The sequence below is a fragment of the Tachysurus vachellii genome, chromosome 2 (genome assembly GCF_030014155.1).
Source record: "Tachysurus vachellii isolate PV-2020 chromosome 2, HZAU_Pvac_v1, whole genome shotgun sequence".
NCBI classification, from domain to species: domain Eukaryota; kingdom Metazoa; phylum Chordata; class Actinopteri; order Siluriformes; family Bagridae; genus Tachysurus; species Tachysurus vachellii.
Genome location: NC_083461.1, coordinates 38,827,568 through 38,845,866, shown reverse-complemented (window position 1 = coordinate 38,845,866; position 18,299 = coordinate 38,827,568). Strand labels below are relative to the sequence as shown.

Genomic DNA, 18,299 nt, shown 5'->3' with positions numbered 1-18,299 from the left:
ACGCCTGAGATAGGCACAGGCTCCCCGTGACCCGAGGTAGTTCGGATAAGCGGTAGAAGATGAATGAATGAATGAAATAAAACAGGTGAAATAAAACAAGTGGAAAAAAAAACAGGTGAAATCAGACAGGTGAAATAAAACAGGTAAAATCAGACAGGTGAAATAAAACAGGTAAAATCAGACAGGTGAAATTAGAGTCAGTGTGGGTCAAAATATTTTGTAACTGAATCAGTATGGAATCAATGTGCACATTACAGCTTAGTGAAACAGGCAATTCAGCAAAAATCTTTGTATTAATTAATGATGAGTGAATCTCTACACAGTGTATTTTTACTGAAATGTGATTCTCTGTACATTTGGTGAATTAATGTGCCTAGTAATGTGCCTAATGTGTCTTTTATATGAATCAGTGCATGCTTACTGGTTAAACACAAATGACTGAAATCTTAATTAAATCTACGTGAATGAGTATACTCTCATTGTTATATAAAATCATTGTTAATGCATCAATGTATGCTGAGTGAATCAGAAGGAATCACTGAATGCCAAATGAATCAAAATCAACTTCTGCTTAACGAATTCAAATCAAATCTAACCATGTTAGTCTGCCAATGTGAATGAAAATAAAAATAAATCAGTGTATACTTAGTGAATCAATGGAGATCGCATGGCTAGTTAATCGAAACGAATCATACTATGATCAGTGAATCATGTGAATCGATACGAATCACTATATGTGCATGAGGGCACGTGCACTGTTGAGTGTGTGTTTTAGAGAGAAAAAAACACAGGTTCTGAAACTGAGAAAAGTTTTTCCTGTGTGGAACATTAGGGAAGTGTCGAATGGGGAAAAGAAACTCGAAACCGGCTGTAGAATTTTCACGCAACATTAAATATAAGATGCAAGACGTGTGTAAATCTCATCACTTTCCCCTGTTACACCTGGACACCTGTATGGACCGCTGCCTCGTGACGGATCACACGTGCTCCGGTTTGGGAATCGCACGTCATTAAACTGCGACGTTGTTTACTACAGCGTGTAGTCATAATAAGAAACACTCGACGTTACAGGTCGTGTAGCTCTGTGTGCTGAATGGTATGTATGTACAGCTCAGAAAAGGAGATCTACAACATCTGAATATCTCATAACATTATAATTATTTAAAATCATACTTGCTTTACTTATTGACTGTATTTTTGTGTTTCTTTTAAACCAGGATGCTTTCATTGCAGACTGCTGATTGCATAGGAGAAAGAAAGAAAGAAAGAGAGAGAGAGAGAGAGAGAGAGAGTGCACATGGAGATCTGGAACACCATCCTCCTGTTGCTGTTCCTCTGCATGTGGATCCTCATGCAGACTCAAGCGTACAAGAATGAGTGCAGTGTTACGCTGAGAAAAGCAGACTGTAGCCACATGAACCTGAAAACCATCCCTCAGTACCTGCCCGAGGACATCAGAACCTTGGATGTGTCCCATAACCGTCTGGTCGAGCTGAAGCCCTCATCTCTGACTCGATACCAAAGTCTGGAGCAGCTTGATGTCAGCTACAACAGCCTGAAAGGGGTACCAGCAGGTTTGTGCCAGGCCGTGCCCGAGCTGTGGAGGCTCATCTTACGTCACAATGAAGTGCACCTGCTGCAAGTGCAAGACGTGAGGAACTGCACACGCCTCACACACCTGGACCTGTCTGATAACAGGCTTAGACTGAATGGAGATCCATTCTCAGGGACAGAGGTAGGTCCTGTTTTAGTCCCAGTCTTAATCCCAGTGAAGCAGACGTGGCCTCTGTATCTGTCTTAGTGAAGGAGACGTGGTCTCTGTATCTGTCTTAGTGAAGGAGACGTGGTCTCTGTATCTGTCTTAGTGAAGGAGACGTGGTCTCTGTATCTGTCTTAGTGAAGGAGACGTGGTCTCTGTATCTGTCTTAGTGAAGGAGACGTGGTCTCTGTATCTGTCTTAGTGAAGGAGACGTGGTCTCTGTATCTGTCTTAGTGAAGGAGACGTGGTCTCTGTATCTGTCTTAGTGAAGGAGACGTGGCCTCTGTATCTGTCTTAGTGAAGCAGACGTGGTCTCTGTATCTGTCTTAGTGAAGCAGACGTGGTCTCTGTATCTGTCTTAGTGAAGGAGACGTGGTCTCTGTATCTGTCTTAGTGAAGGAGACGTGGCCTCTTTCTTACAAAACCATGCCAGACTGCTTTCAGTGAATTGACAACAATTTAAAAACTATACAAACACAAAACAGGAGTCATTTCAAAGCCAATAGAAAACAATGATTAGACCAGATCACAAGAGAGTGGATATCAAATGGAAAATGCTGGATCAGAGAAGTAGACTTTGTCGGGTTGGGCATCAGGTGACCAAACATTTCTATTTCGATTGAGGTTTCTGGTGTTTCTGATGATGTCGGGCTTCAGCTGCCAGCTGTGTGACTCACAGAGTGGTGACGTGTTGTAATGGAATTAAAGCCAGTTAGAGCGCTTACACAGCCATGCTGTAGCGAAAGTGCAAAGTCATGATAAAGCCACACCAAATGTCTCTGACTCAGCAGGGGTGGAGCTTAAGGTCAGTTTGATCAGTCAGTCATAACTTTGTTACATAACACGTTCAGAAAAGTTCAGATTTCTATTTAACACCTACCTGTTAACTTGCTTGTGGTTGAACTTAAAACTATAGATTATCTGGATATTGTTAGTATAGAGCAACACTTAGGTTAGCTGTCAAATTACAGGTAGCTGGCTGGTTTAGGTAAATGTACAGACTTGTTAGAATGTGCACTTAAAACTTTTAAGCCAGCTTTAGGCCTTTGGTCCTCAGTGTCAGTCCAAGTGATGAAGTTGTGGCCTTGGTGCTGTTCGCTGTATCCAGATTATATTGAATTACATTTCTGAAAACTTTAAGTAATGCACAATGTGTTATTAGATCCTATGTGTCACATTAGCATTAGCATGATCTCATTTCCTCTCATATACATATGTCCTCTATATTTGTGCAGAATCTGGCCTGGCTGGATGTGTCCCGAAACAAACTGACCACCGCTTGCCTGGGGTCACGACCCCAGCTTCCCAGCTTGGAGACCTTGATCCTTACGGGCAACGACATCACAGAGCTGAAGAAAGACGACTTTTATTTTCTCAGCCAGTCCTTGTCGTTTCGGACGCTGTCTCTTTCTTCTCTGCCTCTGAAGAAGGTGAGGAGGAAAGCAGCTGTGTTTTGTGCTCATTTTCATCGATCTTTTATGAGTGTGAAGGAATGAGGAACAGAGTAGTAGCATATGCTATGTATGAAAGAGGAGATGAGGAAGTAAGGAAAGACGACAGGAAGTTTCAGCTGTGCAGAATGAAGCGGTTACGAATATACTGTAGACGCAAAAAACTAACGGGCTCAGAATGAGCTCAGGTGTAATAGGGTAACAACACAAGCGATTTAACTTTGACAGAAATACATAGCTTTCATATCATAATTCTAGACTGAAGTCAAGACTCGTGAATACAGAGATACACCCAAAAAAAAAAATCCCATGGACTTTGATCGAGTGCAGTTTTTACTCACATAATCAAACAATGTGCTATACGCCGTTTAAACAGCCGCTTACTTTACGCGAACTTTTCTTTTACTGAGTCAATGATTAGTCATAACTATAATTATGTAATAAAACCGATCATTAAAATGTAAGCTAATGTTTGTTGTCATGTTTATGGCTGGTCTTAATCAGCATAAGGACTTTGTGTCCTGATTAATCAGATTTTTAGCCGGTAATCTCGAAACAAACTTTAGGACCACCTTATATGTAAATATAACGGGGCAAATGATACTGATAAATGAACTGAAAAAACAGGCTGCCTTATGCATTTACCATATTTTGCAGAATAAAATAGTTTTTTTTTTTGTGTCACAACCAGATACAGAAGCTTTTATTGTGAACGGTGCTAGTTGAAATTCGATAGTTGTCCATTGAAGGTCTATATTCATCATGTTCATTAACATAATCAGTTGTTAAGCTGAAATCACTCAAATTTGTAGCAGAGATGAGAACTGTACAGTGAGTCTAAAGGATGTGATATTTACAGTAGAGTGGTACAAGTCCGAGTCAAGTCTCTTCATGAATGTCAAGTCAAAGTCAAATCGAGTCTTTTTTTTTATATTTGTCAAGCAAGTCTCAAATTTGCGACTTAAGTCTGACTCGAGTCAAGTCATATGACTCGAGTCCCCCAGCTCTGGTACAAGGTATAGTCTGAAAAGAAAAAATATAATTGCTGATTGTGGCTTTATCCACCAGGTGGACCATGGCTGCTTCAAGCCCATTGCTCAGTTACAAGACCTGGTGCTAGATGGTTGTAAGCTCAACCCTACCTTCATGTCCACACTTTGTAAGGAACTGACTGACACCTCTTTAAGAAACCTGTCTGTCCAAGATACACAGCAGGTCGTGCTGAAAAACAGCACCTTCATGGGCCTAGCCAAGACTAACCTCACTATTCTGGATCTCTCCAACAACAAAATGAATCAAATCAGTGACGGAGCCTTTCAGTGGTTTCCCATGCTGGAGTACCTCTCTTTAGAGTACAACAACTTAAAACATTTAACCAACGGTACCTTCTTGGGGCTGAAAAGTCTAAAGAAACTCAACCTACAGTTGGCGCTAGTTAAAGGTCATGCATCTGCTTTGCCGGTCATAGACGACTTCTCTTTCCAGCCACTGGTCCAGCTAGAATATCTGTACATGGAGAGGACAGCATTTAGGGAGATCACTGAGAATATATTTGATGGACTTCTGTGCCTTAGAGAGCTGAATCTGGGTTGGAGCAGCACAGGGCTAAAGATAATCAGCAACACCACCTTTGCCTCCTTGCAAGGATCTCCACTCCTTCAGACACTCAATCTTACAGGTATGGGCATTAAAGGCCTTGGACCAGGAGCTTTTTCAAGCTTGGGAAACCTCAAGACTCTTGTGCTCAGTCACAACTTCATCAACCAGAATCTGACAGGGAAAGAGTTTGAGGGTCTTAACAGTATCAAGGAACTTCATTTATCCTTCAACCAGCAGATGATCACTTTAACGTCTACAGCTTTCCTCCATGTTCCCACATTGAGGACTCTGATGCTTGGGCATGCACTAAGCCCTAATTTGGATGTGGAACCTTCTCCGTTTCGACCACTTGTGAACCTGATGATGCTGGATCTCAGTAATAACAACATTGCAAACATCAGAAACGGCTTGCTCGAGGGACTACACCATCTTAGTGTGCTGAAACTGCAGCACAATAATTTGGCCAGGGTGTGGAAAAATGCTAATCCTGGGGGTCCAATGCTATTTCTGTCCGATGCTCAGAACCTTACTGTTCTTCAGTTGGACTACAATGGTCTTGATGAGATTCCAAGAATGGCCTTCCAAGGCCTCTCACAGCTAAAATACCTCAGTATTAGTGGGAATCTCTTGAATTTTCTGCACGACTCAATTTTTGATGACTTGCGCTCTTTGCGCGTCCTGTGGCTGCAGAAAAATCTCTTGACCTCAGTGCGGCGGGAGACGTTCAGGGTGCCACTGTCCAACCTGACCGAGCTAATCATGGACCATAATCCCTTTGATTGCACCTGTGAGAGCATGCTATGGTTCCACACATGGCTCAATACCACCAACACCAGTGTACCAGACCGTGACAAAAGCTACATCTGCAACACCCCATCCATGTACTTCAACCGTTCTGTGATGGACTTCAACCCAGAATCTTGTAAGGACATAGTACCCTTTAAGGCTGCGTATATAATCACCAGTACCTTAGTACTAGGTCTGATGGCTATAGCCTTCCTGGTTCACTACCAAGGCTGGAGGATTAATTTCTACTGGAATATTGTAGTCAATCGGACCCTAGATATAAATGACTCCCGTTACAGAAGGGTGACAGAATGCAGATATGTATATAAAGCCTACATTGTCCATGCTCAAAAGGATAAGCTTTGGGTTGAACGAAGCTTGCTTCCTTTGGAAGACAAGGATTTCAAATTCTTTTTGGAGGACCGGGATGCAATGCCAGGCTGTTCAACATTAGAGACCATTGTGGACAACATGAGGATGTCCCGGAAAGTGGTTTTTGTTGTCACAGAGGCACTTTTGAATGATCCCTGGTGTAGAAAGTAAGTCTAATTAACACAAAACTTGCACTCCTTTTTGCAAATTATTTTAAAATCATTAACTAAACCTTATTTTGGTTTTAATATTTATATAATAGGCATAGAATTGGTACAAGTTGTTAATTATTAATTGCCTATCATGCACAAAAACTCAGGCTTCATTTCCTTTACTGCCTAGTTACAGCTTGAAACAAGTCACAGGTGTCGTTTCACTTCCGTCTTTCTTTCTTTGTCACTAACTTCCTGTAGGTTTAAAGCACATCAAGCCCTTCACCAGGTAATGGAAGAAAATCGAGACTCGCTGGTTCTTATTTTCTTGGAGGATGTTGCAGATTACCTCCTGACTCAGTCGCTCTTGTTGCGCAAAGGCATGCTAAAACGTCGCTGCATGGTCCATTGGCCTCTGCAAAAAGAACGCATCCCTGCATTTCGCCAGAAACTACAGCTAGCATTGGCTTCAAGCAACCGAGTCAGCTAACGCTTTCTATCGAGGCAGAACTTGGATGAAGCGTTTTACTGTTTATAGCAGACACCAATAGCAAAACAAGTTTCAAGAAAGACTCGCAGTTAAAGTTATTTACCTTTTCTGTGCCTTTTTGTATGTCTGAAAATATAATACAGCGGCTTTTAAGCTAGCAGGGAAGAGTAAGCTAATATTTACAAATTAACCAAAGGAAGCTAATGCTTACTGTACTGTATATGGGGTAAGGGTGAGGCTACAGGTCACTAAATGCACTTAGCCTGTAGCGCTTGGAAACTTTTACTCAGACTTTTCTGTTTGTTTGTTCTTCATAATGAATTTTTCAACTAAAGCAGAGACTCACTTTTTGACCAAAGCCTCAAAGGGAGTTAATATAAACTTGAATTTAAGGAATATTTTAGAAATTTAGGAATATTTTAAATTTAAGGAATTTTTAGTAGTTTTTTATTTTTAAAAACATGAAATTAGAGTACAATTTGGTTAAATTGGTTTAAGAGGTCCAATTGCTAGTTTTTATTTTTAGTACTGCTTTGCCATTGTATAATCACAACCTAACAAAAAAATTCAACCAATAAAATTAATGCATCCATTGTTCATTATCAGTGCCCTAATATTTATGTTGCATAGCAACCAAAGCTTACCTTTAACAAACTTACCTGGTGATTTCTGTCTTATTTTTTTCTGGGTTATAAACACACACCGAGTCAATAGAGATACACTGATTATATAACAGGTGTGTATTCTTAGGCCCATGTGATAACATCAGTGTATCTCTATTGACAGTTCATTTGTATTGCTTATGTTTATTCTCTACCTGCTGTGTGTGTTATTGTTTTATTAAACACGATATTGTCTAATAAAGTGTGTAAAAACTCTTAATGCACACAGCAGGTAGAGAATAAACACTAATGTGATCTGTTTTATATCAGCAAACTGATATGATGCTCAGTGAAACCTTAATACTAGGGCTACCGAAGCCACGCCCCTTCTTCACTCTGATTGGTCAGAACAATACAAACTCTAGTATATGAACACATTAAGAGCGCGTGCAGTAGAACCTGTGCACCTGTGCAGCTCGTCCACTTTGTAAACATGGCGCGTGCGTTCGGTTTGGTGACCGTCGGCGCGTGCGTCCTCGCGCTCGCAGTGGCCTGGATCTCCTACCGGCTTATACGGAACTTCCTGCGAATGTGGAACGTTCTGAAGCCCGTGCCGAGCATCGGTGTGGCCTACCCTCTCCTGGGGCACGCGCTGCAGCTCAAGTCCGGAGCCGGAGGTGAGAGATCCCCAGATCCCGGGAGCGCGTGACGCTAATTGGAATTATACAGTTTGCACGGAAAAATATAAAGAATTAAATAGTAACAAAATAAACAATTCTATAAATATGTAAATACTTAAATCTAAGTAAATAATTAATGTAAACGAGTTACTGTATAATAATTAAATATGCAAATATACAAAGGATTAAAAATGCAACAGTAATTAAATGTAATTAATAAGTAAATGTTAATAAGTCAGTACATAAGAAGGGGTTAAATAAATAAATAACTATATAAATATATAAATGAGTCAGTAAATAAACAAATAACTATATAAATATATAAATGAGTCAGTAAATAAACAAATAACTATATCAATGAGCCAGTAAATAAATAAATAAATATATAAATATATAAATGAGTCAGTAAATAAATAAATAACTATATAAATATATGAATGAGTCAGTAAATAATCAGAAGCTTGTGATTTAATGCAGTAAATACAAAACCCACACAAACACAATGAATTATGAGCCTTTAAACCTTTACATTATTTACTGATTTTTTAATCATGCATTAAATCGTGTTGCTTTACAGAGTTTTTTTGTCAGATGATCGAATTCGCGGACAAGTTTCGGAACGCGCCGCTACTGCAGGCGTGGCTGGGACCCCTGCCCTTTCTGTTCCTGTACCATGCAGAGACTGTGGAGGTACACACATACACACACATACATACACACACACATATACACATATACACACACACATACATATACACACACACATACACATACACACACACATATACACACACATATACACATACATATATACACACACATACACACACATATACAGTACACACACATACACACACATATACTCACACACACTCACATACACACTCACACACACACATATACACACACTCACACACATATACACACACTCACACACATATACACACACATACACACACATACACACACACATACAGTACACACACACACATATATATATACACATACACTCACTCCTCTCTCACACACATACACACACACCTCTCTCTCTCACACACACACACACACACCTCTCTCTCTCACACTTTCACACACTTTTTTTCACACACTTTACAGTTTTTTTGACCTTTGGTAAGAGTCAATGTCCAGGACAATTTTTGCACAAACATGCAATTTGCTGATTTTTTTTAACTTTAATGTGCAGCTTTTGCTGTTATACACAGTCTATTATGAGCTATTTCAGTTCTTTGACTTGATTATAAATAGTTAATAAACAAAATTGAACAATTTCATTGTAGAAGGTTAAAGGAGTTCATTATTTGTTATCCACACTCCCCATCTTGGTTAATGTGTAACTTCTTTCTTTTCAGCGGGTTCTGAATAACTCTGTGCACATGGATAAAGCTTATTCTTATACCTTTTTGCACCCCTGGCTCGGAACTGGGCTGCTGACCAGGTACAAACCATGAACCAAGGACAATCATCCAGACTTTGTGTGTTTCCAACTCGCTGAAATAATGATCTTTGATATGTTAGAGTTGACTGTGAAATAAAATGTCAATACCACCCCACCTCTCAGTACAGGGACTAAATGGCGGAGCAGGAGAAAGCTCCTCACTCCCACCTTCCATTTCTCCATCTTGACTGATTTCCTGGAGGTGATGAACGAGCAGGCTGTGGTCCTTGTGGACAAACTGGACAAGCACGCAGGGAAAGAGCCATTCGACTGCTTCAGCCACATCACACTATGTGCTCTGGACATCATCTGTGGTGTGTGTGTGTGTGTGTGTGTGTGTTAGCAATTTCATATTGTTCTATACACATGGTTATTATACTATACTATAAATTACAGATTGCATTGTGTATTGATAGAAAACAGAACCCACTGGGTTTCTTGGAATCAAAGTTAGACACTTCTTCCTACATTTCTTTGGGAAAAGGTTCTATAGACCAAGTACAGAACCCCAGGGTTCTGTATAGAGCCCCAGGTAACCTCTGTTTTGAGAGTGCAGTATGTACCATATGTGTTCAAGATGGTAGATGAAATGAAATCGCTGATTCTGGAAGTGTGATTCTATAGAAGTTTGTGTCCGTCATCAGATCCCTCAACAAGCCAGCCGTCCTTTTCGGTGGTTTTTCCTTCAGGTTTAACTCCTCAGTGGTGTCTTAAAATTAGTTAGAATAAACTTCCAGGCTATAAACTAGCTCAGTGGGGCTGGATTTAATTTCATTTCTGTTTTTGTGCATGATAGTAGTAATAATAATTTTAAATATATATATTTTGTTAACCAGAAAGTTGGATAAAATGAAAGATTAAGGTCACAATTCAAATAGTGAGAAGCTTTTTGGGAGACAAACGTGTTTTAAAATATATCTTACAGAAACAGCCATGGGGAAAAAGATCTTTGCCCAGAGCAACCACGACTCTGAATATGTGCGGAGCGTCTACCGGTAAGTTTCTAGATGTTCACTAAATTTTCTAATTAGCAAGTTTTCCTGACTTCCACTCAAGCCACTAAAAAACACTCTAAAACCTGCGTTATACCGAGAACAGATTCCGATATTGATCTGTGGGTCAGTGGGGCAGAGCTAACGTTCATAACACGCTGGAGTTTACTACATAATGCTAAATGCTGAGCATGAAATCTGATTGGTCCAGGATGAGTGACCTTATCAGTAAGCGCCAGCGGATGCCATGGTACTGGCCGGACATTGCTTTCCATTACTTCGGTGATGGCAAAGAGCACGACCGCTGTCTGAAGACCCTGCACTCCTTCACTGAGAGTGTATGTATTTTTGATCAATGGTTATGATGTCATAAATAGCATCCAATCAGGTCTGAGGTCTTTTTACTTGATTGCACCGGTCCGTTTGCTTGATTGACAAACAGGTTATTCGCGAGAGAGAGAAGTATGGAGTCCACCACATGGAGTCCGACAGAGGAACCGATCAGGGAAAGAAGAAAAGGCAGGCCTTCCTGGATATGCTTCTGAAGACGACGGACGAAAACGGGAACAAGTTGACACACCAAGACATCCGGGAGGAAGTGGACACGTTCATGTTCGAGGTATCCTTATACTACACAATCAGTAGTATTCAGTGAAAATGGTGAGATGATCAAATGACACACTCACTATACAAGCCCTAAACCATCGTTCATGCTAACAAACAATAAAGCGATCGACATTTTAGCTGCGGACAAATCTTCACCTTCATAACTAATTTCTCCACTTGTGTAGCTAGTATGGCTAACGTAATCTGCCAGTGAAGCCTAGCATGTAATCCACAAGTCATCAACAACAATAGTAACCATCACATCAATCCAGGAAAGCTATAGAGGATGTTAAGCAACTGAGAAAATATAGCTAGCTTATTATTAGCTAAGTCATATAGAGCAGAGGGTCTGAAGGGAGAGTGATCGTGGAAACCAGAATGTCCACATTTCTGACAGATTTGTTGTTAAATTACAAACAAAATGATTTTTTTTAACTGTACTTAAACTGTAAATACATCAGTTAGCTTTGACAGAATTTACGATATTCTACATACAATTTTTACAATTTCACAAGTCTAGCTGACTAGCTGATGCTAAGCCAGTACCGATCAGACTCTAGTATTTCTTGTTAGCTACATTATTCTCATGATTTTTGAGAATGTATTGACTTTATTTGAAAGAAGCACTTTGCAATGTTTTTTTTGTTTTTGTTTTTCTCGCCCTCTTGTGGCAGGGACATGACACTACAGCGGCTGGTATGAACTGGGCTGTTCACCTGCTGGGGGCTCATCCTGACATACAGAGGAAAGTTCAGCAGGAGTTATATGAAGTGTTTGGTGAGCTCACACACATAAACACACACACACACACACACACCCCTAATACATACAGTACGTACCAAAAGCGTATTTATTGAGTATTGTATGTATTTATATGGGTGTCAGGTGACTCTGACCGGCCCATCAGCAGTGAGGACTTAAAGAAGCTGCGTTACCTGGAGTGTGTGATTAAAGAGGCGCTGCGTATCTTCCCCTCCGTGCCCTTCTTCGCTCGTACCATCTGTGAAGACACGCATATCAGTAAGTCTCTCTCTCCCTCACACATTTCCACACACACATTCAGCATGTTTCAGCTTTCAGAGGCACACAATCATTTATTGATTCATTCATCAAAGTGATTCATTGAGTCAAGTGATTTGTTGAGTCATTCAACAAAGCTACTCATTGATTCATTCATTAATACAATTTCATTTGCACATTGATTAAAGCCACAAAGACATTTTTTTCTTGCTGATCCATCCATCCATCCCTCCATCCATCCATCCATCCATCCATTCTGTTTTGTTTTACTTATCAGTTTACAGTCACTAATTACCTGTTAATATTTATTACTAATGAAATTCTGACTAATCTGGATATTAGACACTGCTAACCGTGTTTGTGTTGTGTGTGTGTGTGTGTGTGTGTGTGTGTGTGTGTGTAGATGGCTACAAGGTGCCTAAGGGTGTAAATGTGATCATAATGACATACGCACTGCACCGTGACCCACGATTCTTCCCTGAGCCTGAAGAGTTTCGTCCTGAGCGCTTCCTGCCTGAGAACATGGCAGGACAATCCCCTTACTGCTACATCCCCTTCTCTGCGGGCCTGCGCAACTGCATCGGTCTCTCTCTCTCTCTCTCTCTCTCTCTCTCTCTCTCTCTCTCTCTCTCTCTCTCTCTCTCTCTCTCTCTCTCACACACACACACACACATGCCAATTCATGGTTCAAATATTTCTGCATTTCTTTTCTTAGTTACTGAATGGACAATATTTTGTGTGTGCATGTGCGTGTGTGTGTGTAGGTCAGCGTTTTGCTCTGATGGAGGAGAAGGTGATTCTGGCCTCCATCTTGCGCTCTTTCAACATTGTCTCCTGTCAGAAGAGGGACGAGCTAAAGCTACTTGGAGACCTTATCCTCAGACCTGAGAAGGGCATCTGGATCACGCTGCAAAGGAGACGCCGTTAACGTGTATCTAAGATTAGGTTTTAATGAACCTATAAAAAAACGTGTGTTATAAAAGTAATTTTATGAAAATGAATGAAATCTTTTTAAATTTTTACTTACAGGCTCAGAATTTGGTTTATAAGGTTGTACTGATAAAAAAAATAATACCGATTAAAGATACAGGGAATGTGTGTGCGTGTGTGTGTGTGTGTGTGTGTGTGTGTGTGTTTATCTCAGGAAACATCCCCAGATGTGATTAATCATTAAATCTGAACAATTTTGTTAAAAAGTGAAAAACAACTAAACTTTCACAATGTTTCCTTCCATTTGTGAGAAGTCGTACAGTACAGCTGTAGTGTGTGTCGTCCACCACAGGGAGGAAGCGCTGACATGCGTTTACACACACACACACACACACACACACACACACACACACAGAGTTTATCATGAGGAAGATGATCACCACTTGTGTTGGTCATTATTTCAGCGCCGACCGTATAGTTCACCGCTTCACATCTGGCTAGAAACAAGTCACGGTTTTGAAGTGCAAACAGCAGACAGTCCTGTACAGCATGCATCAATATTCCACGTCTGTAGTGGACATTTTAAATATGAGTGTTTATATGCTTTCATAGTAAATGATGTGTGTTAGACAAGGCAAGGCAAGTTTATTTGTATAGCACATTTCATACACAGAGGTCGTTCAAAGTGCTTTATATAGAAATTAGAAAACAGTTTATAAGAGAGAAAAAAAATATGTAAAAATAAGAGACATACGATAAAATCATAATAAAAACAAAGAACAATTAAAATAAATGTGTATAAATAAATTTCAATAAAAACAGTTTAAAATTTGTTAAAAAGAATAAAACAGGAATAAAAGTGTGAAGCAGCACAGTGCTCATTTAGTAAATACAGAGTTAAACAGATGTGTTTTTGATCTTGATTTAAAAGTGTCTACTGTTGAAGCACATCTGATCTCTTCTATAGGTGGCGTAATAACTAAATGCTGACGCACCTTGTTTTGAGTGAACCCTTGGTATCTCTAACTGACCTGATCCTAATGATCTGAGTCGTCTGATTGGTTTATATTCAGTTAGCATATCTGTAATGTATTTCGGTCCTAAGCCATGAAGTGATTTATAAACGAGTAACAATACTTTAAAATCTATTCTAAATGGAACTGTAACTGTAAATGTGTTAGACTAGGGAGAGAGAACAGGAGGCCCGTGGTGCTGCCATAAACGTTCCTGCGTGCTAGTATAAATGTTCCGTGTGCTAAAAGGATGGGAACTTTAGGGGAGTGTGGGTGCATGTGCTTGATAAGATCTGACCTTACTGAATATGCACACACACACACACACACACACACACACACACACACACACACATACCAACACACACACACATACCAACACACACAAATACCAGGCCACACAAGTATAGCCAATCGGACAACGGTCTCGTGGCGCTGACCAATCGTGGCACGGTCTACCTCCAACCAATCAGGTTCTGATTTACTCGCAATCGCATGACTCGAAATCATGACATTATCTACTGTATGTGAAATACTAAAAATAAAAATAAAAAGCCCAGAAACAGAGATGAACCTTTTCAGACAAATATTGTAAACTCCTGATAGAGATAACATGCATGCTATCCTTACTAATCGGTCAAGTGCAGGTCATTTAGAAACAGAAGTTTCATGTGAAATAGCATTCAGTGTCTACTCACTGTACACCTGTAAACATCAGTAAACACTGTACACCCGTAAACATCAGTAAACACTGTACACCTGTAAACATCAGTAAACACTGTACACCTGTAAACACCAGTAAACACTGTACACCCGTAAACATCAGTAAACACTGTACACCTGTAAACATCAGTAAACACTGTACACCTGTAAACATCAGTAAACACTGTACACGTGTAAACATCAGTAAACACTGTACACGTGTAAACATCAGTAAACACTGTACATCTGTAAACATCAGTAAACACTGTACACCTGTAAACATCAGTAAACACTGTACACCTGTAAACATCAGTAAACACTGTACACCTGTAAACATCAGTAAACACTGTACATCTGTAAACATCAGTAAACACTGTACACGTGTAAACATCAGTAAACACTGTACACGTGTAAACATCAGTAAACACTGTACACCTGTAAACATCAGTAAACACTGTACACCTGTAAACACCAGTAAACACTGTACACGTGTAAACATCAGTAAACACTGTACACGTGTAAACATCAGTAAACACTGTACACGTGTAAACATCAGTAAACACTGTACACGTGTAAACATCAGTAAACACTGCACACCTGTAAACATCAGTAAACACTGTACACGTGTAAACATCAGTAAACACTGTACACCTGTAAACATCAGTAAACACTGTACATCTGTAAACATCAGTAAACACTGTACACCTGTAAACATCAGTAAACACTGTACACCTGTAAACATCAGTAAACACTGTACACCTGTAAACATCAGTAAACACTGTACACCTGTAAACATCAGTAAACACTGTACACCTGTAAACATCAGTAAACACTGTACACGTGTAAACATCAGTAAACACTGTACACCTGTAAACATCAGTAAACACTGTACACCTGTAAACATCAGTAAACACTGTACACCTGTAAACATCAGTAAACACTGTACACCTGTAAACATCAGTAAACACTGTACACGTGTAAACATCAGTAAACACTGTACACCTGTAAACATCAGTAAACACTGTACACCTGTAAACATCAGTAAACACTGTACACCTGTAAACATCAGTAAACACTGTACACCTGTAAACATCAGTAAACACTGTACACCTGTAAACATCAGTAAACACTGTACACCTGTAAACATCAGTAAACACTGTACACCTGTAAACATCAGTAAACACTGTACACCTGTAAACATCAGTAAACACTGTACACCTGTAAACATCAGTAAACACTGTACACCTGTAAACATCAGTAAACACTGTACACCTGTAAACATCAGTAAACACTGTACACCTGTAAACATCAGTAAACACTGTACACCTGTAAACATCAGTAAACACTGTACACCTGTAAACATCAGTAAACACTGTACACCTGTAAACATCAGTAAACACTGTACACCTGTAAACATCAGTAAACACTGTACACCTGTAAACATCAGTAAACACTGTACACCTGTAAACATCAGTAAACACTGTACACCTGTAAACATCAGTAAACACTGTACACCTGTAAACATCAGTAAACACTGTACACCTGTAAACATCAGTAAACACTGTACACCTGTAAACATCAGTAAACACTGTACACCTGTAAACATCAGTAAACACTGTACACCTGTAAACATCAGTAAACACTGTACACCTGTAAACATCAGTAAACACTGTACACCTGTAAACATCAGTAAACACTGTACACCTGTAAACATCAGTAAACACTGTACACCTGTAAACATCAGTAAACACTGTACACCTGTAAACATCAGTAAACACTGTACACCTGTAAACATCAGTAAACACTGTACACGTGTAAACATCAGTAAACACTGTACACCTGTAAACATCAGTAAACACTGTACACCTGTAAACATCAGTAAACACTGTACACCTGTAAACATCAGTAAACACTGTACACGTGTAAACATCAGTAAACACTGTACACCTGTAAACATCAGTAAACACTGTACACCTGTAAACATCAGTAAACACTGTACACGTGTAAACATCAGTAAACACTGTACACCTGTAAACATCAGTAAACACTGTACACCTGTAAACATCAGTAAACACTGTACACCTGTAAACATCAGTAAACACTGTACACCTGTAAACATCAGTAAACACTGTACACCTGTAAACATCAGTAAACACTGTACATCTGTAAACATCAGTAAACACTGTACACCTGTAAACATCAGTAAACACTGTACATCTGTAAACATCAGTAAACACTGTACATGTGTAAACATCAGTAAACACTGTACACGTGTAAACATCAGTAAACACTGTACACCTGTAAACATCAGTAAACACTGTACATGTGTAAACATCAGTAAACACTGTACACCTGTAAACATCAGTAAACACTACACCTGTAAACATCAGTAAACACTGTACACCTGTAAACATCAGTAAACACTGTACACCTGTAAACATGGCTCACATTTTACTGATTGAAAATGTACTGTGTGACTTTATTAAAGTAAAAGCTAAAGGAAGCAGGATGCATTATGCTTACAATAACTCTTAGGTTTCATCATTCAAGGTATCATAATTCCTCTATACAGCTTGTATACATTAGAATAAAATGTCATTTCTTCACGACCATAATGCTTTATATAACGTAGAACGATGGCACACAGGGTTAAGTCATGTACGTGCAAGTGAAAGCATCAGTATGAGAAAAATGCAAAGTAAAAAAAAATCATGAGACAGTAAATACATGTGAAAGGGCACACAAAATAGAACAAGAGAATCGACAATGCATTGAAGAACAGCCTCAGAGCGAGTAAATCAGAACGTGATTGGTTGGAGGTAGACCGTGCCACGATTGGTCAGCGCCACGAGACCGTTGTCCGATTGGCTGGAGTAGACGGTGGGCGGAGTCCACCTATTTGTGGATTCTTGTGCACGTCTTGACGTTAGAAATGTTTCAAATCCACAAAAGCACAGAACGCAATCCACAAATGAGCAGGAAACCATTCACAAATAAATACAATTAAATATATATTTATAAATTTTTTTTTATTTGCAAATCCCATTTTATTTATTTGTGAATTTCATTTCTTTTTGTGAAATGTGTAACATATATTTACGGTTTGCTTATTGTGCATTTGTTGATTTAAAAAATATTTGTGAAACTCTTTATATTTATTTGTGGATCATAGTATATTTATTCAGAATAACGAAACAATTCTGACCCCATACACAAGCACACATCTAGGGTACAAAAGTTAGAGCTGAATCACTAGACTTTGCGTCTTTGCTGTGTAGACTTGACACTACACTGTATGGATGACGCCTTTTGCTGCAGCAAAATAAAATTCCTTCTTTACTTCTGTGCTTTTACCACCACCTCTGAGTCTGAGTGTGTGTTTTTACATGTAGATCAAAAATGCCACCACACGTCACGGTTCACTCACTCACTCATCTTCTACCGCTTATCCGAACTACATCGGGTCACGGGGAGCCTGTGCCTATCTCAGGCGTCATCGGGCATCAAGGCAGGATACACCCTGGACGGAGTGCCAACCCATCGCAGGGCACACACACACACACACACTCTAATTCACTCACACACTACGGCCAATTTTCCAGAGCTGTCAATCAACCTACCATGCATGTCTTTGGACCGGGGGAGGAAACCGGAGTACCCGGAGGAAACCCCCGAGGCACGGGGAGAAC

The 18,299-nt window shown here is 39.7% G+C and overlaps 2 protein-coding genes across 2 annotated transcripts; both read left to right on the top strand.

The window, feature by feature from the left end:
• Positions 1 to 942: 942 nt before the first annotated feature.
• Positions 943 to 7,208, top strand: tlr3 (toll-like receptor 3). Its single transcript, XM_060864636.1, has 5 exons — positions 943 to 1,096; positions 1,218 to 1,735; positions 2,995 to 3,189; positions 4,279 to 6,134; positions 6,381 to 7,208. The coding sequence occupies exons 2-5, from the start codon at positions 1,298 to 1,300 to the stop codon at positions 6,607 to 6,609; spliced, it is 2,718 nt and encodes a 905-aa protein (XP_060720619.1). The 5' UTR covers positions 943 to 1,096; positions 1,218 to 1,297; the 3' UTR covers positions 6,610 to 7,208.
• Positions 7,209 to 7,655: 447 nt separating this feature from the next.
• On the top strand, positions 7,656 to 13,063 carry LOC132841972 (cytochrome P450 4V2). The gene is made up of 11 exons (XM_060864640.1): positions 7,656 to 7,888; positions 8,469 to 8,581; positions 9,262 to 9,347; positions 9,471 to 9,661; positions 10,273 to 10,342; positions 10,551 to 10,677; positions 10,782 to 10,958; positions 11,620 to 11,722; positions 11,831 to 11,965; positions 12,369 to 12,548; positions 12,730 to 13,063. Exons 1-11 carry the CDS (start codon positions 7,705 to 7,707, stop codon positions 12,891 to 12,893), a joined length of 1,530 nt encoding a protein of 509 aa, XP_060720623.1. The 5' UTR covers positions 7,656 to 7,704; the 3' UTR covers positions 12,894 to 13,063.
• Positions 13,064 to 18,299: the final 5,236 nt, after the last annotated feature.